Source organism: Embiotoca jacksoni, unplaced genomic scaffold, assembly GCF_022577435.1.
Source record: "Embiotoca jacksoni isolate LCO1_2020_lvr unplaced genomic scaffold, fEmbJac1.0.p SCAF_7, whole genome shotgun sequence".
Classification (NCBI taxonomy): Eukaryota; Metazoa; Chordata; class Actinopteri; family Embiotocidae; genus Embiotoca; species Embiotoca jacksoni.
This window is the reverse complement of record NW_027185425.1, coordinates 7,115,679-7,137,481: the sequence shown is the minus strand read 5'-3', so window position 1 is coordinate 7,137,481 and position 21,803 is coordinate 7,115,679. Positions and strand designations below refer to the sequence as shown.

General features: G+C 42.8%; 4 protein-coding genes across 7 annotated transcripts; 2 read left to right on the top strand and 2 right to left on the bottom strand.

Moving 5' to 3' along the window:
* Nucleotides 1-98: 98 nt before the first annotated feature.
* On the bottom strand, nt 99-8,425 carry smarcc1b (SWI/SNF related BAF chromatin remodeling complex subunit C1b). 2 transcript variants are annotated; one of them, XM_069175706.1, is made up of 28 exons: nt 8,090-8,425; nt 7,667-7,786; nt 7,220-7,305; nt 7,008-7,089; nt 6,824-6,916; nt 6,609-6,678; nt 6,451-6,520; nt 6,293-6,368; nt 5,784-5,909; nt 5,456-5,538; nt 5,259-5,365; nt 5,085-5,144; nt 4,915-4,943; nt 4,680-4,795; nt 4,485-4,556; nt 4,280-4,393; nt 3,835-3,988; nt 3,605-3,715; nt 3,375-3,434; nt 2,938-3,196; nt 2,734-2,805; nt 2,592-2,638; nt 2,350-2,464; nt 2,126-2,268; nt 1,220-1,354; nt 835-958; nt 554-640; nt 99-456 (listed from the first exon to the last, which is right to left on the bottom strand). In XM_069175706.1, exons 1-28 carry the CDS (start codon nt 8,255-8,257, stop codon nt 389-391), a joined length of 2,847 nt encoding a protein of 948 aa, XP_069031807.1. In that variant the 5' UTR covers nt 8,258-8,425; the 3' UTR covers nt 99-388. The 2 variants fall into 2 exon arrangements, with proteins under 2 accessions (XP_069031807.1, XP_069031808.1); XM_069175707.1 differs by having other exon boundaries at nt 2,350-2,458.
* A 129-nt stretch (nt 8,426-8,554) lies between these two features.
* On the top strand, nt 8,555-12,415 carry aste1b (asteroid homolog 1b). Of its 3 annotated transcripts, none has more exons than XR_011179620.1 (7): nt 8,555-8,629; nt 8,941-9,191; nt 9,344-9,610; nt 9,727-10,766; nt 10,865-11,078; nt 11,207-11,473; nt 12,106-12,186. XR_011179620.1 is itself a non-coding variant. In XM_069175709.1 (7 exons), exons 2-7 carry the CDS (start codon nt 8,954-8,956, stop codon nt 12,413-12,415), a joined length of 2,238 nt encoding a protein of 745 aa, XP_069031810.1. In that variant the 5' UTR covers nt 8,555-8,629; nt 8,941-8,953. The 3 variants fall into 3 exon arrangements, 2 of the variants coding, with proteins under 2 accessions (XP_069031810.1, XP_069031809.1); XM_069175709.1 differs by having other exon boundaries at nt 11,231-11,399; nt 12,106-12,415; XM_069175708.1 differs by having other exon boundaries at nt 11,207-11,399; nt 12,106-12,415.
* Nucleotides 12,384-18,334, bottom strand: klhl7 (kelch-like family member 7). Its single transcript, XM_069175710.1, has 12 exons — nt 17,926-18,334; nt 17,660-17,762; nt 17,063-17,156; nt 16,793-16,917; nt 16,529-16,704; nt 16,044-16,218; nt 15,607-15,749; nt 15,160-15,400; nt 14,760-14,961; nt 14,252-14,349; nt 13,929-14,112; nt 12,384-13,698 (listed from the first exon to the last, which is right to left on the bottom strand). The coding sequence occupies exons 1-12, from the start codon at nt 18,052-18,054 to the stop codon at nt 13,533-13,535; spliced, it is 1,836 nt and encodes a 611-aa protein (XP_069031811.1). The 5' UTR covers nt 18,055-18,334; the 3' UTR covers nt 12,384-13,532.
* A 322-nt stretch (nt 18,335-18,656) lies between these two features.
* LOC138214704 (uncharacterized) lies at nt 18,657-20,840 on the top strand. Its single transcript, XM_069176479.1, has 4 exons — nt 18,657-18,850; nt 19,571-19,649; nt 19,769-19,990; nt 20,083-20,840. Exons 1-4 carry the CDS (start codon nt 18,797-18,799, stop codon nt 20,469-20,471), a joined length of 744 nt encoding a protein of 247 aa, XP_069032580.1. The 5' UTR covers nt 18,657-18,796; the 3' UTR covers nt 20,472-20,840.
* The last annotated feature ends 963 nt before the right edge of the window (nt 20,841-21,803 follow it).

Sequence of the window (21,803 nt, the reverse complement as noted above, 5' to 3'; positions counted from 1 at the left end):
ACATACGCACGCAAAATCACACACGCACACACGCACACACACAAAGCGCACACACTGAAACCAAATGAACTCGGACAGAAGCTAAAACAACATTTAGTTTCATATAAAAAAAACTTTAATGAGTTGAGTTCTCAACTCTAACATCAGAGCACAAATTATTCACAGATATCAGACGGACTGAACTGCTGACCAAATTTGCATCAACTGTGTTTGTGTGCTTGTGAAGTTTTCAGTCTATAAACATGACTAGTGAAGAGTTGGAGACTTCCAATTCTAATCAGTTGTTGCTAAACATTTATGCCAGTGTTTCATTGTTCTGCGTTTGTCTTGGTTGAAAAACAATTCGTAGGTGTTGGTGTGAGTGTGTGCGCCTCGTTTTCTGTTGAGTTCAGCTGTGACTGGACGATGGAGGACCGGTCTGAGCTGGTGCTATTCCATCGGGCTGTGAGGACGGGTCTGAGACAGAAGCAGAATTTCACGTCAGTACACCCCAGGAATTAAACTAAACTAGGAACGGAATATTAAACCTTTGACAACATTGGAAAATACTCACACATGCCGTTGGGCGCTCCAGGGAGCCGGGGGGCCATCGTCTGGGCATTTCCTCCACCGGGAATCAATCGATTGGGCATGGACTGACCTGAAGGAGGAAGGACTCAAATGTAACGACAGAACTATAAACATTCATAACATACAGGGAATTAAGAGCTGAGTGACACTACATGCACTTGACTGTGTGGATCTGCGTCTGTGTTGTAGGACCTGATTTATGGGTGTGTCTTTTCTTAGAGGATGTTTGATTTCAGTGTGTTTGTGTGCGTCCACTGTCCGGACCTGAAGGCTGCATTGTGTAACCCGGCTGCTCCCTCTGCTGGCGAACCTTCATCTCCGCCTGCTTCAGCTGCTCGGTGTGGAACGTCTGTCTCTCCGTCAGGAGCTGCTGCCGCTGCTGCTCTAGCTGCATTACACACACACACGCGCGCACACACACACACACACACACACACACACACACACACACACACACACACACACAAAGTATGAGTAGTACGATAAGAGTTACTTTGTAATTTTGCCTTTGAACATAAACCTTGCAGAAAAGATAGGAATGGGGGACTTTCAGCTGATGTTAGAGGGCCTTAAATGAGCAACAAGAGGTAGTGATAGTTAAGTTTCATTCCCCTTGGTTTGAGCTACAGCAGATGTAATGTTCACTCACAGCTTCTTTTTCACGGTCCATGATGGTCTCCAGCTCCTCGAAGTGTCTCAGTTTGATCTCCAGCTTCTTCATCTGGGTCTCCACCAGCAGGGCCACCAGGGACTTGATCTTCCTCTCTTCTACTGCCGCCAAGTGCTGCGAATACATAAGGAAAAATACAGAAGCAGTTAGAATAAAAAAAATACACCATAAACGAGTAAGAGAATTGTAAATGCGGAAAGCGTTTGTGACGGTTAACGACGAAGGAACTAAAAAAGGAAAGGAAATGAAGATAACGAAGGAAAACACTGAGGAACAGGGGGAAATAAAAGATGTGAGAGGAGACTAAACATCCTGATGGAGGAAAAACAACAGCCACAGGTTTATGTTATTACTAGAACTATCTTTGTCAAAGTAGCGGCCCATGATTGCGGGCAGGAACACATCTTTATCAGTAACGGTATAAGAGGCATAGAGACCTTAGAGAGGACTGATTTACTTCATCACAATATACATGGCATTTCCGGTGTAGAACAAATACACTTTACTTTCTTGTCAACAGCTAACTTGTTCTGTCCTAAGAAAAAAAAAAAAATCCATAAATCTGCACATCTAAAAATAAAAAATATTCTCACTCCCATTTTTTATGAACCACTGACATATGTGACTGTTTTGAAATTGAGATAATACCCGTCTCTAGTCTTGCTTATATACTGTATGTTCTTCAAATACTCTATGCCAATTATTTGTGCAAAGCAGTGGAGCGTCCAAGTAGTCTCGAAAATGGTGCCTGTTTTGGTTGCTAAGAGACCTGCAAAACAACTGAAAAAAAAATAAAAAAAAATGCCTATACTTAAACTGACAACCATTTCTTCACCTTCATGTTCGTGTTATTGGTCCATTTTTAAGTGAGAGGGTGGGCTTTACCTTGGCCTTTGTAGCAGCTGATGCCAGAGCAGCTGCTGCTGCCGTGGCAACGGTGCCCTCCACCAGATCCAGCTCCATCGCTCTCCTCCCTTCCTCCCCGTCTCCCTCCCGTCGGCCTATGCTCTCGTCCTCATCTGCCCGTCCTGGAGCACGGAGAGAATATCGTTGATAGAGCCAGTCATGCATTCACTGTGATATTCACTGTGCTGCACATATTTAATTACCATCTCTCTCATCAGAAAGTATATTTTCAGCGTGTTCTCTTTTGACTCGCTCTCCCTCCACGTTTAGCCCACTGACTTCCACCTTGAGGACATCCGCCCTTACAGACACCTGAAACTGACCCAAATGCGCGCACACACACGCACACGCACACACACACACACACACACACTCTCTTAAGTTAAGCAATGTAAATCACCAGCACATATAATATAAGAGTTTGCAGCTCTTTTTGGTGCATTACCTGGTGGGGGTTGGAGTTTGTCTCCAGTTTCTCTGCATCCATTGATTCTGAGTCAGAGGAAGAAAAGAATAAGGGACTACATTACAAACACACATCGAAACAGAATTGTGTGCAATTATGTGAATATGTATTTCAGTCTTACCTGTTTTTTCTAGCTGGTTGGACATTTCAGAGGCTTTATCCCCTGAGTCCTCCTGCACTTGGGAAAATTCCTCTGAGAAGGAAGATGAACAATCACCACACACATTTCTCTTTTTCCACATGCTGTGCATACATTATACCATCTCAGAGTGACACCTTAACCTCGACTAAACAGAAATTACCCCTCCTCCCTCTGGTCTCTCACCCAGTGCGGCTTTAGCTGCAGCCGATGCCACTCTTGGATCCACCACGGATGCCAGGAAAGCCACAGTGCTCATCACAGGGTTCTCTGATTGGCTAAAAGGCACGGGCTGATAGGCCAGTGGGCCCAGAGAGGCCGAAGAGTCCTCCAGGTAAGGGTCTTCGATCGGCAGACGAAGGAAGTGGAGGATACATTCGTCCTGTGTTCTGGAGCCCACATGCTCTGATACTTTATTCCAGTCGTCTCTGTAAACCTCTAAGGCCTGAGAGAGACAAAGACGGAGGAATAGACACGGCTGAGAAAAAGCTTATGTAAAAGATCTCGCTTATAAAAAAATAAAAGAAAAAAATCAACTTTTTTTCCCCCCCTGCTTAGGAAAGCAGTGAGTCATGTGTTAGGTCTCTGACAAAGAAGAAGAAAAACATTAGTGACTGTCTTACCTCCAATAGCAAGAGCGTCTCTTGCTCTGTCCATTCCCTCCCTGCACTGGCTCCTTTAGTCTGAGACAGGATGATAGATTAAGAATAATATGAATAATGTTTGCAGCACTTTATTTAAGAATTTGTTTTTTCTTTTAAAGAAAAGAAAAATAGCCCGCAGTAAATACACAATATGTACAAATAAGAGCAATTAAGCTCGTCTCTATTTTTGTACTGTTAATGCGACAGACCTTAGGGTGTTTCTTTGTGTAGATGTCACTGCGTAGACCGAAGTTCTGGCAGTCTGAAGGTTTTTCTCTGCTCTTTTCTGGGAAGTACAACATGTGCTGCGAGGCCGACACCTGCGAGAAAGAGTGCGAGCGGCAGAGTTTATCAGGAGGTGCTCCGTATGATTGTTGAACTGGGTTTCAAATTCGTCTGTTCCGAGCTGCTGCCCTGTGTGACACCAGCAAACACAAACCTGTAGGGGTTTGTGTTGTAGGGGGGCCAGCCCAGACGGCGTGTCAGCCAGTACGTTGAAATGAGGGGTGGGTGGAGGTCCCATGGGGAGGGGTCTGCTCTCTGCATCCACTTGGTAGTTAATCAAACCCCACTGCTCCAAAAATGCATGAACCCTGTACACAAAGAATTTTTTTTTTTTTTTTTTCATATTAATTCCTCTGTGTTGCAGCTGAAAACCACCTTCATAGAGGACAAACCGCAAATTAGCATACGTCACATTGTGATTAAAACATTTTTTTTACTTTTGAACTGCAGACCCATTAAATACAACACATGCTGTGTTTCTTCCCAGCATTAACAGATTGAATTCGTTGACACATTCACACAGCTCAACGCCTACATAACACCCCTAATTTAGCCCATGCAGCAGACATGGCAGCAAACGTCCACACACTAAGTCGTACCTCATGACAGCACAAACGTCTCCAGTGAGGTTGCGTCTACAGGATGTTGAACTGAGGTATTCCTGGGGGTTGAGCCGGTACGTGTCGATCATGAAGTTACGATACGCCAGGTAGCTGCAACGGACAGGGACAGTCACACCGAGATGTTCTCATCCTCATCATCTGAGTTAATGCCAATTCATGTCTGAACATCAGCAGTACTCACATTTCAGGAGATTTTGATTTGTTCTTTCCGTTGAAAAATTCAAGCAGAGCGCGTTTCTCTATCGAGTGAATGCTGGACAACAAGCACAGGGAGGTTTTATAAGGTCAGGCTTAAGTTTTGATGAAGGTATGCGCTGGTGAAAAATAACTTCAGCGTGCAAGGTCTATGTAAGCACACCTATGTGTATTTGTTTACCTGTTGTAATTGAACCAAGATGTGTAGCTTGGTATTATAATATGATGGGTTTGTTCTGTGATATTGTCCTCGCCCTCTGACAGCCTTGGGATCTCTGCTCTTCCCTCCTCCTCTTCCTATACAAACATAAACAAAGAGTAATAACACTCGCAGAAGCAACTCATATTGACGAACCAACCTTCCTGCAAATAAGAACAACTTTTTTTTTACTGAGGAAGAATGACATCATATTTACCCTTCCTGGGAAATCCTCCTCCTGTTCATCTGAAAGAGAAACGGTGATGAAAGGACGAAAAATCAAGGTGCACACATACAAACAAGAGAACAGCTACATATCCCTGCTTTTAACGCTTTAATGTTCCAAGACTCCTTTCTAAACATTCACCATAGCACATGCAAGCTTACCAAGGTCAGCCATTGTCCCTCCTTTCACTGGAGTATTTTCACTGTCTTTTTTCAGGTTGACTACACAGACGGGGTAAAAAATTACAAACAGCTTAGAGAAGAAATGTAATATATTTAAACATCTTTTTAATGTTACTCTTTGCGAGTTATCGATGCTGTCTTCAAGTGATTTACCATTCTTGGGCAGTACGACCTCCTCCATGTTTGGCACAGGGGTAGGGTCTTCCATATCTTTGGTCAGGTCCACTTCTGGCTCTTCCTCTTGTTGGCCACGCCTTCTCCTGTGTGCAAACACCAAAAAAAAAAAATCAATTCTGAAACCTTGCACTGTAAAAACGTAACCCTGTGTGGAAGCAACAGGTATGTCTTACCCCTTCTTTCCTTTCTTCCTGCCTTCAGAGGCAGGAGGAGAAGGCGAGCGTCTTCTCTTTTTGGAGGATGCGGACTTTGAGTCCTGCACAAAGAGTTCAGGGAGATGACTTGAAACAAAATGCTTGATGAACAGGACAGCCAAGTTTCATCACGACAGGAAGTCACTATTTATCTAAAATGGAAAAACAATCCCCTCTGATTAAACTCTAAACAAAAGTACACAAAACAAATGATCACACTTGCTTTTTGTAGTTAAATTACTTGATAACATTTAACTGCGTGTTAAGTAAGCCCACAGACCACCAGCACCTACGGCTTCACACAAACCTGGTCATCTTGGAGGTGAATCCGCTGACGCAGTATGACTGGTACATTCCTCTCGTCTACACAATAGTCTTCTTCATTCATCCACTCATTGAAAACATCCGTGTCGAGAACCCAACCAGCATGGACCTAAACACACACACACAACATCAAATTAAGAGTGGTGCATGCTGGTGTATCTCATCAAGTTTCCAAAATGAACACACACTACCTCACTTACATTACGTACTTGTCATTTTTTAGTTGGTATCATATAAAGTCCTACACTATTTAATTAGTCTGTTTCTGTTCAAAATCTTTGTCACTGCCTACCATTATTCTGTCTAACTGACTCCTGGTGGACGACATTGGCAGGTGAGAAAGTTGTTGTAATTTCATGTTTTGAACAGCAAAACTCTGATGTAGAGTTGTAGTTTGGATGTAGTACATGTAGCGGAAAACTGTCTTATGTAAGTATATAAACTGTTTTAGATACGAGAGTTGTTTATTTATAGGTGCGCTGTCATACTGACCCTCCATGGCCTTTCGGGATGTGGCGGCTCTTCAACCTCTCCTTCAACATCACTGGAGGACAGCCAGCTGTCATAACTGTTAAACAGAGACAAGAGAAGTTAAGGAGTTCAGGTTCTGTCTGTGGAGCCTCCTGTGTGTATGTTTCCTCATGCCTCACCTGTTAGGATGCATGCCCCAATGTACCAAGACATGTTTGTCTTTCCGCATCACAGGACGCATCCACTCATCTGAAAATAGATGCGTATACAAAATGTATTCAAGCTAAGTTAGTATTCGGGTTAGCAAACACAATTACACACAAAAACTTTAACTGACCCTCATCTGTAGAGGCAGGTGAGGCATAGATGTGGTGACTGGCGAGCGTTCTGTCCTCGCTGAGGGAACCCTGTGAAAGCACAGTGTGTGAATGGGTAGCACTAAAATGGAACTACATTATCAGGACTGCACTCTGCAGATGTATTCTCACTCCTGTTTACTCTAAGCTGTAAATATATTCTATTTTTTCCACTCCCATATCTCCAGCACTTTACCTGGTGTTTGGTGATGATACCAGTCAGTCTGCTAGTCAGCTCCTGATCCAGGGTAGGGTCCAGATATACCACAGGCAGTGACATGCAGTTGTTCTGTTGACAAGAAAATTCAAGTCCAAAAATCAGTGAATAGAGAGTCCTTAATGTGCGAGTATGTTTGTGTTTGCGCATGTGTCTTTGGCACCTGGATCAGTGCTTTTTCAATTGTAGTAAACATCTCCACATTCCTTTCAGTTCTTGATGGATTCTGCAGGTCAAACCTTCGCCTGTGTGAATGCAGGGAGGGAACAAAAGAGGCACTAAGGAAAACAGTCAGGTGAAATCACACAAATGCAGAACAGGTTTGTGAGGGATACCACTGTGAAATGGAAAAGGCATAGGATGCCAGCTACCCACCAGCCCTGTTCAACCTTGAACTTGTAAGCAGTGCCGAGAATGTGGCAGAGTCCACCGCCTGGTCGCAAGTCCAGGAAGCACTGTGCCTGTAGAGAAAAGGTCAAATCAACAGCGTTTATTTGCTCGTTTTGTTTTAGCATGTTTTTTTTTAATGATTCGTGGCCGATCTGAAGAGCTTTCAATGAATAGTAACTTTCAGATTTCCGGTGGTTTTATCTTCTGCAATTTTAATAGTAAACACTGAGGCCACTGCTGTTCTCCAATCAATCAAGCACTCAGTCGACCTTATCTAATATAACAACGTAGTGATGTCAGACAATTTAAAAAGCACAAGAACACAACAGCAACCTTTATCGTGCAAAATTTGAGCCTTGCATTGACTGTAGTCAAAAACACCTCCCTGGTATTTTAGAGTGAAGGGTGACAACGACAAAGAGACAGACTCACGGGGAGTTTGGTGAGTGCAGGGCTGGCAGCCTGTCGGCCAAAGGCATCCTCTTGGAACTGGAGAAGCTGCAGGGTGACTGTAGCCAGAGCCTGGCAAGACGGGGCATCCGCCAAAACATGCTGGCAAGACAAACACACATTTTAACAGGGACATAGTTCATTACAATCCTTTACGTCACAGCATTTTTACTGACTTAGCAGCTGTATTACACATCCACGACTAAACTACATTTGCACTTCATCCTTGCATTCTTTCATCTTAAACGTGTGCAGCTCCGTGACTGATATGCGCAGCTCTCGGTAGACAGTGTGTACGTGATGTTATTCTGCATTTGTTTTTGTTTACAGTGGGATCTATTGCGCTTGTTAACAAGGAGGGGGGGGCGGCTAGCTCGTAACCTAGCTTTCGAGTGAGCTAACTACCTTTTTGTAGTGCTTCCCGATCCACTGTCGCACCACCTCCAGCTGGGCTAAAGTATCCGGACTCTCCCAGAACCTCGCGGAAGGGCTGCTGTCCTTTTTCCGGTGTGCGAATGTTCCGGAGCTGGCTTGGCTTGTCCCGGGAAACCCAAGGTTCGTGCCTCCGGACATTGCGGCCGCAATAAAACGAGATTAATTTCAAACAGGAGAACAAAACTGGCTAGCGCGGTCGCTAGCGTTTGCGTTCTCACCTTCTCTCGCGATACACAACGAGATTGTAGCAAGACGACGTAACGGTTTTCTATTTTTTTTTTTTTAATTTTTTTTTTTAATATTCAACTCTATTTTATATATTTAAGTTTTTATAGTTTAGTTGTATATATTTTTTAAATCTATTAATATGTGATTAAAATAAGAAAAATGGTATCACACGTAAAACATGAATACACCACTTTGTTACAAGCCAGCCCCTTTATTTCGAAGCGTAACATTAAGGAAATAACCGCGGAAGCGAGGCATGTAAACAGAAGTAAGGTGACATCGGTTAGTACAACTCGTAAATGCTCTAACTAAAAACGTCCTTTTGCATATTTTATTTAAAATGTACTTGATATACGGTCAAATAACTTGCCTTGCGTGTATATTCATTTTATTGCAGTAAATTCCGTCTCAGTGCCTGCTCGTAAAAAACAACTGCTGTTCAGCTGTCTGTCTGCTCAGTTTGTTATAATTGGCATCTATTTTGTTCCCCGTTATATAACTGCATGTCTACACAGACCCACAAACAGCCCAGCGTTGCATCCTAGTGTAAACATTTTCCCATCCGTCCTCTCCCGTCCGTCATGTCCTCACAGGCCCAGAGATCCCATGGGTGTCCAGGGTCTGACCACCCTTGTGGAGGGGAACCGACAGCTCTTCCAAGATGTGAAGTTTAGGGACAGTCGCCTGGTTATTGATGGCAGCAGTCTGTATTTCCGCCTCTACTTTACCCACGGGTTTGACCAGCAGCACGGAGGGGACTATGACGCTTTCGCTTGTCTGCTCACCGATTTCTTCTCTACGCTGGCAGCCTGTAACATCCAGCCGTATGTGGTTCTGGATGGAGGTATGCTTTGGGGTTTTTAACCCATTGAGAGTGTAAATAAATAGATTAACAAACTAATCTGAACCTGTAACAAGTTTAAGTTTGTCAGCAGTTGTAATTTATAAACATGTCATTTCTGTCCTTTTTTTTTTTTTTTTTTTAATGATTATAAGGGATGGATCCCAGTGACAAGAAGTTTTCTACTCTGCGGCAGCGTCTGCAGTCCAAGATAAGAGAAGCCAACAATCTGTGTCATGGCCGCAATGGATCTGTTCTCCCCCTCCTCACGAGGGATGTATTCATTCAGGTCCTCATCCAGAGAGGAGTCCCACTGGTCCAGTGTCCAACTGAGGCTGACTGGGAGATTGCATGTTTGGCACACCAGTGGAGCTGCCCAGTGCTGTCCAATGACAGTGACTTTTATATCTTTGACCTGCCAGGTGACACGATTTTTTTTCTCTTTTTGCTTTAACAAGGATCCTTTGTAATGACTAGTAGTGACAGTATCTTGCCATATTTTGAAGTTTTAAAAACGTCTTTTGTCTTTTTGTCATAGGTGGTTACTTGCCACTCAGTTTTTTCCAGTGGACCAACCTTAGTGGTAAAGCCTCTCAGCGCTACATCTCAGCTCGGTGCTACACCACTAATCATTTATGTAGCTGGTTCAGGATCATGAGTTGTGAGCTGCTCCCCTTATGTGCTGTCCTGACCGGTAATGACTACAGTACTCCAAAAGAGGCTGACACACTCCTCGCTATGTTAGATGGGAGCGCGTTAAGGCGAGGTGGTGGCCGGGGTAGAGGTAGAGCACACAATTCCCGTGCTGAGATCATCCTTCTCTGGCTGGCCTCTTTTTCAAATGTGGCGGAGGCCCTGGAGGAAGTCAGCATGTTAATGGGGGAGGAAGGCGCTCAGGGCAAGAGAGGAAAGAAGGGTGGGCTTACTTCCAAGCTTTGGGCAGGTATGCAGGAATACCACATCAATCCTCGAAGCTCTCTGGCTCGCTGGTTCTCTGGAGGTAAGGCTCCAGGAGGGCAGGCCTCTGGGCTTGCACAGCTGCCAGAGTGCCTGTTGGTGGCCGCAGCAAAGGGCCTGTTGGCTCCTTCGGTGGTCGATGCTCTGGTGATGCACAGGGTCCTTCTGGTTCCGCAGGTAGAGGACAGTAAGACAGCCAGCAGCCACTGTGCTTCGAGAGCCATACGCCAGGTTTTATATGGGATATTACTGCTGGGAGCCCAAGACAACGTACCTCAAGGAACAGGTGGAGGTGCACAGCAAGTGAAGGGACCACGAGGCGAAGTCCAAACACAAGATATAAGGCTACAAGAAAACATCAGACAGGGAGCGAGAGGCGGGAGAGGGCGAGGAGGAAGGGGGAGTGGAGGCAGGGGTCAGGGCCACATATTGCCCACACAGCAGGGCATGCATGTAGCATTTAGCATGGAAAAAGCAGCTGGTGCAGCTACAGTGCAGGCTCAGGGCTTTAGCACTCCCATTTGTGTGGAAGAGTATGACCGTTGCGACCTGAACTTGAACAAAAACCAAGTGGAGGCACATCCCCCCAGAAACCATGTACCTCTGGATAGACTCTGTCAGGTAAACATTCTTTAATTTTGTATTTGTTTGACTACAGACATTTTTAAAACAGTATCCACATAAACAAATTTTATTTTCCATTGTTCATTTTTATCTAGGCTCCTGTGGCAGTGCGGCTTGGTGTCCTGTTAGAAGTCTTGGGAGTGAAGGAGTCAGCTTTGGCTCCTGTTCCCCTCCACCTGCACCTGGCTGTAGCCGTGACAGGATTCTGGATGCGAGAAGCCACACCGACACCCTCACAGCCCGAGCTGCAGGCTTTGGTGTTAGGCATGGTTTGTGGAGAGCTGTCCTGCATCAACCATGCTGGAGCTGGTTAGTTGGGCCGTATCTCTCTTTTTGTTCCACAATGTTAAAAATACTGAAATGTACCATAAAAACAATGCAAACATTGATTTACCTGTAATTATCTAAAAACCTGTTTCTGCTGTCCAATATTTAAGTCTCAAAGCTAAACTGGGTTGCAGAGCGTAAAGTTTGGACAGGGCTTGATCGACAACGTGTGAGACCAGGGGAGAGACATGGCATGGATATCAGAGCGGCTCACAGTTTCAGCCAATGGCAGGCCTGCCTCTGGAGTGCACTGTGTCTCAATCAGCTATTGCTGCTGCCGTTGCCTGAACCCCTTCTGTCATGGTAAGACAAAGATGCATAAAGGAGAAGAGACGGTACCATTTTTGCATTTTTCATCTATTTACCCACTTCATAAGGTGAGTGAGAACTAAATGAACTACTAACAATCCAAAACAGACAAAGTTTTGACTAAACCATCTGAAATCATGTCAAACCAGTATCCTAAGATTACACAAAAAAAGCTAGATGTAGATCTACGTGTAGCCATGCAGAAAGTTTGTTAAAAAAACAAAAACAAACATCATCCTTTTCACAATGAAGTCTTATAGATTTCCCAGAGTAACTAGAGGTTTGCCGCCAGCTGTTTGTTTAACCCTTGTGTTGTCCTCGGGTCAAAATGACCTGCAGCTGTGTTCAACCAAGTTCTATTTTATTTCTATATTTTTATATTTTTTTGGGATCATTGGTCATCATTCTTTAAAGAAACCCTCACAGCCTCCTTGTCACCAATGATCCCAAAAAATATGAAAATAAAATAGAACTTGGTTGAACACAGCTGTGTCATTTTGACCCAAGGACAACACGAGGGTTGAGAACATTTTACATTTTCAGTGTTTGGGTTGAATAAATACCATACATCAGTTTTTGTTTGTGGTTGACCTAGAGAAAAATTAAATCTTAAAATATCTGCAGGTACCACCATGTTAAATTAAATAACTGGGGTTTTTCACACACCACTTAATCTGGTTTCCCCCTCATGTCTTTTAAGGTTGTTCTGCGGTACCTTGGTGCACGGCCTCCTCAGGTATCTGAAAGGGGGCCAATCTGCTGAGTCCATACTGACTGGAGGACATTTTTCCTGGCAACTCTACTCATCCCTGCTGGATGCTGTGAGAAACTGCAGCTTCAAAGCCAATCCCTCCTCTTCCGCATCAGGGAGGAAGAGGAGAGGCCGGGGAAGGGGAAGGGGAGGAAGAGGGGGATGTGGAGGAGGAGCTCAGGGAGCGGGGAGAGACACTGAAGACATAAACAACAGATTTTCTCTCCTTATGAGTGGTGAAGAGTTTTATTATGATTGATGGGAGGCAGAATGATGGAACAGTTTGCGGGGGCCAAATGAGGGAGGACCTGTCAGTGGTTTATAAAACATGCTCAGGGAATGCTACAAATAGTCATTTTCAAGTGGAGAATAACACCTCTTAATGTTTACCACTGCTTATAACTGTTGCACTAATTTAACCTCCCTCAGTCATATCAAATTGCTTTTTAACTTTGAATTTCAATAGCTCTCTGAAAGCATGTGATTTCATAACATTATGTATGTACCAGGATGATTTGCCAAAGCACACTCTTGCCATATTTGAGCAGATTTAGAAGAGCTTTTATCAACGTTATCTCACTCTTCTTAATGCGCTTGTTTTTAGCCTCAGTATTAGTCGGTTTTGTCAACACAAGGTTTAAACAGTGAATGTAGAGATGCTTCATCTCATCATCTCCGTCGACCATAAAGTGGTACGGCAGCTAATGTCAACTGAACAACGAGCTTACAAAATCTTATGTCATTTTATTGCAGATGCCTTAATATCCATGAATTTTGTGTTTTTGAAATGTTTAATTTTTCTATATAAAAAAATGTAAATCAAACTTGCTTACTAAATGATCACATTCAGCTATTTTTTTTGTTTTACTTTTAACCACACATGGCTGCGAATAAAATAATTATACATTCTTTTTAAAGGCACAATACAAAGTTAAAGAACATTACCAAAGAACTATTGTTAAATATATACACAACCACGTTTCAAATACTCATAAAATGCACTATATCTACACTCTGTAACAGTATATAGCCCACAAGCTACAAAAACAAAATTACAAGTTTTTCTTTAAAATAAGGACCAATAAAAGAACAAAAATCTCTTCTTTTTTTTTGACCTAACAAAACTCATTAAAAGTCTTCATGTCTCCTTCAACATTCATTTGTGGACATTAGGAAATACTATTTAGCTAAAAAGTAAAAATAAATCTGACTGAACAAAATTAAAGAACATAAACTGACACATAGAACAGACATTTTCATATCATTATGAGCAGCCTAAGCATGGCTGACTTCCTGAAAAGTCAGGCCCTGCCTCGTGTCAATCAACTCACTAGCAGTCAAATAAACATGAATATATACTGAATCTGCCACTTGTCCTATGAGGTTGATGAGGCTGAGGCAGACGGAGAGGCAGTGGATGCAGTGTGTGGCTGAGAGTCTATGAGGTCCATGTCATCGTCTTCATTGACTCCACACGTGTCGACCACACAGATCAGGCAGCTGGTGACGGGAAAAGCTCGCACCTTGCTGCAAGTCACCCACCTGAGCGCAGAGGAGAACTTTCAGTAATTGTGGTGCAAATAGATTCAGGGTTTAATCAAGCCATTGTTTTATTTGTATAGATCCCTAGTGTTTCTGCTACTGAAAGAATTCAACATTATTTCACTGCAACTCAAAAGGTTAAAGAAAATATTTATCTGTATTTACTTGCTAAAATGAGTGGAACTGGCACTATGTTTTCACACCAATGTCTACATAGTTAATATACCAACCTGTCAGTTTCGGTGTGGTACTCCAGGACGTGTCCGAGCCGCCCCACCCCCTGGAACCCTGCCAGAACGTAGATGACATCACTGACCGCCGCACACTTCACTGTTACGCCTCGCCACGGCATCGCCAAGGCAGCACGCCACTCATTACTGGCAATGTCGTAGTATTCCACCGAGTCCAGTGCGCCTAAAAAAAACACACAAATTATACTGTTACATTCTTGCTATAATAATAATCTGCTCAAGCAATGATGTTCATTACCATTATTAAAGTACTGTTCATTCTTGATCACTGCAGTGGTTGCAGCGATATCATTTTTTATTACCCAATGCCCCCTGTCCTCCAACAGCATAGATCCTGTTGTTCACAACAACCAGCCCGTGGTTCTTCCTGGCCTCTTTCATCCCACACAACTCCCTCCATCTGAAAAGATCAAATTAGAGTGGAGCACAACACAGCAAAATGTTGCAGTGCAGCAAAACAATAAGTGCTCCTTTGTGGAGACATTTCTATGAGCTGTTGGTTTAATGAAAGCCTTTCAAAACCCACTGGATAAATTAAAAAAAGAATTCATGTCAAAGTGAGAAGAAAACTGTTTATCTTTTTTCCTGGAAAGTTTGGGGATAAACTCCTTTAATCAAACAAAATCAATACGTTTATACACACTTTGATGTAAATAATATGGCCAGCGCAGATTCATAAAAGTCTTTGACCTCATACACAATTACATGATTACATTTGGGCACACTGTATCTAAGCCTATGCCAAAAAAGTCCCAGGATTGTGAGCATACATGGACACATTGTACAGAGCTGTATGTTTATGGGACTCACTGTTGTGTGTTGGGGTCGTAGACCTCACAGTTGTTGAGGATCCTGCCAGAGACATTATTGCCCACCGTTCCTCCACACACATAAATGAGCCCGTTGGCCTCCACTGAGCCGTGGCTGCAGCGGGCCATCAGCATGCTGGTTTTGACCTTCCACGACTCTGTCCTGGTGTCGTAGCATTCGAAAAGGTCCAGGGCTGAGCTACCTGTAGACAGTACAGTACATAATACTTTGATTGAATGCTTTCAGACGTGGTTGGTCATTCTTACACAAATTATCTACTACACTCAATAACAGTAGCACAAACAACACCAAAAATCCAACATATCCACCCCATAGTAGCGCTTAACGGTCCAGAACCCACTCAGTCAAAGTTCTTCTCTCCAAACCTCCCACTGCTCACCTACTTCTGACCCCCCGGATGTGTAGATCTTGCCCTGAGCAGCGCAGGCAGCAAGGCTGTCGCGAGGTGTGGGCGGACCCAGCTTGGAGTACCAGCTGTCCTTCAGAACGTTGTAGCAGTCCATGCGCTTGATGGGGAAGAGCTGTGAGCCGCCCAGGATGTAGACCACGTTGTCCCAGAAGATCGCTGTGGCATCCCGGCGCTTCTCAAAGGGGCAGCGAATGTCTGTCCAGCTGGAGTCCTGCACGGAAAGCCATACTGACACTTGACAAACACTGTATGATCAGAAGACACCTGTAACCCAACATATTGTACCTACAAAATCTCTCAGCTGTTCCGAAACTAGGAAACTGAACCTTGACTTGAGCTTGTTGATGATGTTGTATACATTGTTTTGTTGAGTAATTGCCCCTGCAGCTACAATTTCAGTGCACGGCAGCCTCGTACCTTGGGGTTGAAGTAGCGGCAGGACTGAGGCTGCGATCCTCCGAACAGAGCGATGCGGTAGTCGTGCTTCTTGCGTCGGGGTCGGCTGCTCTCTCCCAGGTCCTCCCGGTCCTCCAGGGACAGCAGGTGGTAGCGCATCCCACCTTGGAGAAAAGCACTGACTGTTTTTGTTTTGCTTTGTGTGTGGGGGTTTGCTCGTGTCAACCCAGCAGGCCTTTGCACTAATGTAGTTTTCACATCAACTTGCTCCTGTTCATCTACATTACTACCTTTTTAAACAACGTTTGACTACCATAATAGTGCATGATGGAAATATATTTGAGCAAAGATCCAGAAATCCTAGAAACAACGCTACACATGAAGAAGATACATCATTTTGTGTCCAGCTTTTGTCAATTAGAATTTGTACTTTTGTGTTTCTCCCTCTTCCTACTCACTGATGACCATCTTGAGGCACTGTGGGTTGTCCTGGATGAGGGGCTCAGCCTGCACAGTCTTGGAGAGGAAGGTTTTGGAGACCAGAGGAAAGCGCACACACCCCAACACCTCCACCATATACTGCTGTCTGTTGCACACATCATACTTCAGCCAGCGCACTGCAGCATCATAAATCTGAATAGAAACGCAACAGCAAAACATGTGGGAACATACAAATTATAAAGACTATTATCAGCATATTCTTGATTTGATGATCCCTATTACTCTTGTAATCAAAGTTCTAAAAGGATGTATTTATCAATTAGTAATTGGCACATACTACTTCACAAAAAATGTAAGAGAGTTTTGTGATTTCCCCAAATGTCTGCATCTCTAAAACAACACCAGTTTGTTTCGATGACACACATTTTCCTTTAGCATATTCTTAAAAGTTTATAGCACAAAACAAACAAAGTATATAATCAAAGGATGTGCAGATGTGTACCTGGGCCTCAGCTCGGACAGTGAGTTTATCCTGGTGCAGCAGATGTGTGAGCTGTGTAACGTCTAGTTGCAGGAATTCATCCAGTTTGTAGACTTCAGTGAAGTGAAGCTGGAAAAAGTCCTCTGCTTCTGCCTTCAGCTCTGGACAGTCCATACAGTCGGCAAGGGCTGAAATACCTGCAGCAGGACAGAACGAGAATCAGCGAATATAATGAATTATAGTGCCATTCAAGTGTCAGACATGCGTTTGCATTTCTGTTGTTACCCAGGCAGTTTGTTGCATCGATCTGTCCTTTAAGGAACTCCACACACATCTTCTTCACAGGCTCAATTTGGTACTGGTTGGCTGCATCGAGCAATGACTGGACATTACTGCTGTTCACTGAGATTCTGACACACACGAACACACACAAACACACAATAAGGACAGTGCATTTAATATGTAAAAGACAAGTACATGTTACTGTGTTGTACGAAATTTTGTAATTGTGTCATAATGACGGCATAATGTGTTATTTTGAGCCAAAAGTCTTACCGTGCTGTATAAATAAATTCAATCAACAGCTCAATGATCTCAGGCTCAGCACTCCGGAGCTCCACCTCATGGGACATCGACTCCATCATTCTGGCTGGACGTGAAAAAAACAAAACAGGGACAGAAATCATAAAAAAATAGAAATATATCCATGGCATAATACATGGCAGCATGTGTGGCAGATTTGGGAGAACTATATAATTAATAGTGTATAAACATATAAACTTGTAATCTTCGTATATTGTCCTAACCAAATAACCAAACATGTTGCTATTGTGTCTAAGGCTAAAATAGTCATAATGTTGAGAAAAGTGCAGAGTATTGATTAATTAAATTAAAAAGACTAATATTCTGGATTTAATAATGATCACACTGTCTAAATAGATGGCTCACACTTTACCCAACGTCTTATACTGACTTTGTTATTATTATTCTTTATTCAACTTTTGACACAAAAACAGTCGTCGTTTTATGTTTTATTAGAAATAATACTATCACTCCAGCAGAGGTATTTTTCCTCACAGTGGAGGTCTACAAGGTCTCACGGTACGAAGTACCAAGCATGTTTGTGCTGATGTGTCTCTATGTTACACTTACTGGTGAACATGAGACTGAAGAAGTGGCTGGCAGCAGCGAGCACTACTCTGTGGGCAGAAAAGTGTTTCCCCTGAACCACCAGGGTCACATCACAGAGTGTACCCTGAGGAACAAAACACGCACATATACAGTGATCAGGTGTCAGGGCAGAGAAGCAAACACACACACACATACACATGCAGTACATGCCTCATGCAAAGACCTGTTACAGACACACAGTTCTGTCCATTAGTTCTGTGTTCAGTCTCGCACACAGACAGGCAGACCTGTTTTCTCAGGTTGTTCATGACTCCCATGATGCTGGACAGCTGCCTGTACTCCTCTTTGATGGCACACTTTCTCTCGCTCTTCTTCTTGGAGGTTGGAGCTTTCTCTGGCGAGGCCATCCCCGTCATGTCAGGCAGATTATTGTAATCTATTGGTTTAAATGAAACAACAGCACTGTGAGCAGCCTTGCCAGCAGAAGCAGTCTCTTTGTTGTCCCTCGGCCGCCTGCAGTCTGCTCTGAATTTATGAATTCAAAAGCCTCAAACTTGACGGCAGCTTATCCGTGAAGCTCGTAGAGTGAAATTAATTTGCAGTCAGCTGTCTCATTTCATAGACAAATAAATGAAACAAAAGGAAACGAGTTAGCCTTGCGCATCCAGTGAGCTACAACTCAGTAGAGCATTAGATTGGACTGTCTTCTTCTACGGTTCTTGCTCCGGTTGGACCCTACTCTCCCTCGCCCTCTACCGACAGATGTGATGAATTACACACTGACCTGCAGGTTTGAGGAAGTGATTTAATTTTTTAACTGAACTGTAGATCTAAAGGGAGCGTTTTGAAACTCGGACCAAAAACATATTTGTCATTTGTATCAACTAGAGATGCTTATTTCAGATTTTATAATACACAAATATACAAATAATGGGAACAGCAGAGTTTACTTCGCTGCAGCATCTCACCTGTGGGTGAACCTGTCTGCCGCGTTCATTTATGTACTGAGATGTTAAAAAAAATAAAAAAAAATAACATAAGCAGGAAGATTGTTTTTCCAGGAGTCGCATGACGCTGACGTCATTCGGAATGCGGAGTACAGCATTGTCAGGAATACTTGACCTGAAAACAAATTGAGAGACAAGAGAGCTGCTGAAAATGCTGCGTTTTCTCTGCTGCTGCTGCTTCTCCAGCGACAACTCCAACAACGAGGTATGTTTCTAATGAGTTTTATGTAAATCTTCAGCAAAGTATAAAGTGGCTTCTTTTGAGTTCAGACGAGAAACTTCATTCAGGAAAAAAACATTTCATGCAACTTTCTACTCCACTATTTGACAGCTTTAGTTACTTTTAAAATGAAGATTTAACATAATGAAGATTTGGAAAATAAAACAAGTTTTCAAAATACAATACATTATCAAAGATTCAAGAAGTGGTTTCCCACATTTTTTGGTTTTGGGTGTCTAATTGGGGTCTGGAGTTGTTAGCAGCTGTACCTAAACTTCTCTTAGTTTCATTTTCATAAATGTTCAAATGATCCAATGTCTCACCAAAAATCAAAGATCAGTTTAAAAGTATGAAAACAGAAAACAGATTTGTGGAAGAGAACTTTTGTTTTTAAATTTTTTTCCTCAGTAATTATCTGACGACCCCTCACATTTTTCTGCTGTCCCGGTATAAAAAACTGGATATAAAGTAGTTCAAACTGGCTGCACCTGCAGCAGCTAAAGCAGTAACATGCTGCTCACACACTGAAGCTTCAGCATCAATAAACTAATGTTGTCATAGATAATAATATATCAGTCAGAGGGCGCAAACTATTACATTTACTTTAATACTTAAGCTACATTGCACACATCAGGAAAACACATGGGCCTGTTATTACCTAATGTCTCTTTTTATGCCAGTATAAAAAACCCTGTATTATTTCAGAGGCACCCTCTCCTGCACCCCAGACCATCTGAAGTGAATGGAGTTGAATCAGCAAGGCAGACCCGCCTAGCACACAGTGGTACATCATCTCCAAAACTGTACCAACATCATTTATTAATCATTTGAACCATATGTGTTCCGTTTTATGTGCCTATGTGTGTGTTTGTGGTGTGATATCGGTTTTTTTTTTCTGTCCAGATGAGCAGACCGTGAAACGGATTGGAAGGCTGGTGATGAGACGAGTGTGTGTGCCAGAGTTGGATCAGAGGTTTTCTGACATGGCGGAGACCTTCAATGAGCAGCAAGAACGCTATGACGTCATGGTCCGACATATCAGAAACCTGCAACAGAGTTATGACTGCACCCATGATGATTCCCTGGCTTTTGCTGAATGTGTGGGGAAGATCAGAGACGAGCACGGTGAGTGATGCCTTCCAACAATATGATAGCAGATGATACCTCATATTTATTTATTTATTTATTTTTTTACCTTCATCTCTTTCTACTGTCAGAGGCCACACACAGGGTCTCCCTTAAGATTAAGGGCTATGACTTCTCCCTTAGTGTGGCTCCTGTGGGGTCACCACTGGGGAAACCACTGCCTCAACGTCTACAGCTGGCTCAGAGGGAAGTGAAGGGCACATCTGAGAGCGCCAAGGCCACCATCTCGAAGGGTACCAAACTTCAAGAGCTCATTGGCTGGCTCCTCCGTAGCCACAATCACATGGCTGAGCAGGTGAAGGGGGCAGCAGGAACTTACCAAGAGCAAGGCAGGCTGAGTGAGAACCTGGAGGTGAACATGAAGGAAGTAAAGAGGGCGAAGGAGCTGTTGCAGCGATACAGACAACAAGCTGGGGATGTTCTCACCGAGGCTGCAGAGATGGCAGGGGCTCATCTGTAGTCCATGTTTTTTTTATTTGACCAATTATTACACAGGATGTATAGAAGCTTCAAATATTTAAACAGGTTTTACACCACTTTTGGCAGTCGAGAGAGGACACTGCTTCACAGCCAAGCTTTCTGCTACAGCTGAGATGGACAAAAGCTGTCTGTCTTGCTCTTAGTCCTGGTAACTATGCCAATCACTAACAGTTAGTGTGGTCAACATATACAGGGCTGCCAAATATCACTGAGTAATCTGCAACAACAACATCAGGGAGGCTAGTAATGCGTAGGCTTTTATATCATGTAGGACCTGCAGTTATATTTCCCTTTTAAATGTTGTTTTGAGTTGTAATAAATATAACAGAGATGCATGCTCACACTTTAATGTATATGTGTCTGTGTCTGTGTAAAGATTTAAATTTTCCTGAACATGTGTAATTTTACCAGCTAACATTAGGGGGCAACGCAGACTCACTGTACTATTCTAACAGCTGCACTTCATGTCATATTCCTCAAACTTCACTCTGCCTCACAGACATTGCACTACATTGAGGAAAATTCCCTAAATCACAAAATTAAAATAATAAATGGCAACTATTACTATTTTTAAAAAAAAACCTGTTTCATCAGGTTTAACACAATATTTTTTACGAGGCTTTGCCTCTTTGTGTTTGTTCTTTGACCTGCCAAAGGGAGTTGTATTCAGTTTATAAACTATAATGGTCTGTACATTTATTTTACAATGCCCCAGGACAGGATAGAAGCGTTGGAAACTGATCTAGAGGTATGTTGGGATTGTGTATGTAGTGTTTCACTGTTATGGCATTCAGAGGGAGCAGATTTGCAGCTTATTAACCACAGAAACCCCATTGCATTTATTGATTGATTAATAAGTACAGCTTACCCACTGCTATTAATATGAAAGAAAACAAACACGTAGTTGTATGCCATCTTTATAACTAATCTGGGGGAAATCCATTGTTCCAAAGGTCATGTCAGGTGGTAATGTATTATTAAACAGAGAGAGACATATTTAGAGTAGTGCTTTTGCCTTAAGCTTTACAGATTAATTTGGCATAAAGTGTTCAGATGTGTAGGTAAAATGTAACAACTCTGAGTTTGTCTCTTCGTTAAAAGGTTTAGTAAATTAAAAAAAAATGAATTAATCATACGCGCTAAGGCTTTTATTAGATCCCATGTTAGTGAAACAAAAAGGTTATTTTCCAAATTTAACTGAATACAGAGTATTTGAATAACACAAATCAAAGGCAAATTATTAATGAATGCATATTATTCAACTGACGTGTACACACCGCCGTAAATACTCTTTTAGTATGATAATGATTCA

Excerpts from the sequence above, each read along its gene's own strand:
- aste1b (XM_069175708.1), top strand. The coding sequence starts at position 8,954 with ATGGGTGTCCAGGGTCTGACCACCCTTGTGGAGGGGAACCGACAGCTC. Across the intron at positions 11,079-11,206 it reads CATCAACCATGCTGGAGCTG|TCTCAAAGCTAAACTGGGTT; the intron begins GTTAGTTGGGCC and ends CCAATATTTAAG. Across the intron at positions 11,400-12,105 it reads CCTGAACCCCTTCTGTCATG|GTTGTTCTGCGGTACCTTGG; the intron begins GTAAGACAAAGA and ends ATGTCTTTTAAG.
- smarcc1b (XM_069175706.1), bottom strand. The coding sequence starts at position 8,257 with ATGTCCGGAGGCACGAACCTTGGGTTTCCCGGGACAAGCCAAGCCAGC. Across the intron at positions 5,539-5,783 it reads TTCACCTCCAAGATGACCAG|GACTCAAAGTCCGCATCCTC; the intron begins GTTTGTGTGAAG and ends CTCTTTGTGCAG. Across the intron at positions 5,145-5,258 it reads GGTCGTACTGCCCAAGAATG|TCAACCTGAAAAAAGACAGT; the intron begins GTAAATCACTTG and ends CCGTCTGTGTAG.
- klhl7 (XM_069175710.1), bottom strand. The coding sequence starts at position 18,054 with ATGACGGGGATGGCCTCGCCAGAGAAAGCTCCAACCTCCAAGAAGAAG. Across the intron at positions 17,763-17,925 it reads TGAACAACCTGAGAAAACAG|GGTACACTCTGTGATGTGAC; the intron begins GTCTGCCTGTCT and ends TTTGTTCCTCAG. Across the intron at positions 16,705-16,792 it reads CGATGCAACAAACTGCCTGG|GTATTTCAGCCCTTGCCGAC; the intron begins GTAACAACAGAA and ends GTCCTGCTGCAG.
- LOC138214704 (XM_069176479.1), top strand. The coding sequence starts at position 18,797 with ATGCTGCGTTTTCTCTGCTGCTGCTGCTTCTCCAGCGACAACTCCAAC. Across the intron at positions 19,650-19,768 it reads GACCCGCCTAGCACACAGTG|ATGAGCAGACCGTGAAACGG; the intron begins GTACATCATCTC and ends TTTTCTGTCCAG. Across the intron at positions 19,991-20,082 it reads GAAGATCAGAGACGAGCACG|AGGCCACACACAGGGTCTCC; the intron begins GTGAGTGATGCC and ends TTCTACTGTCAG.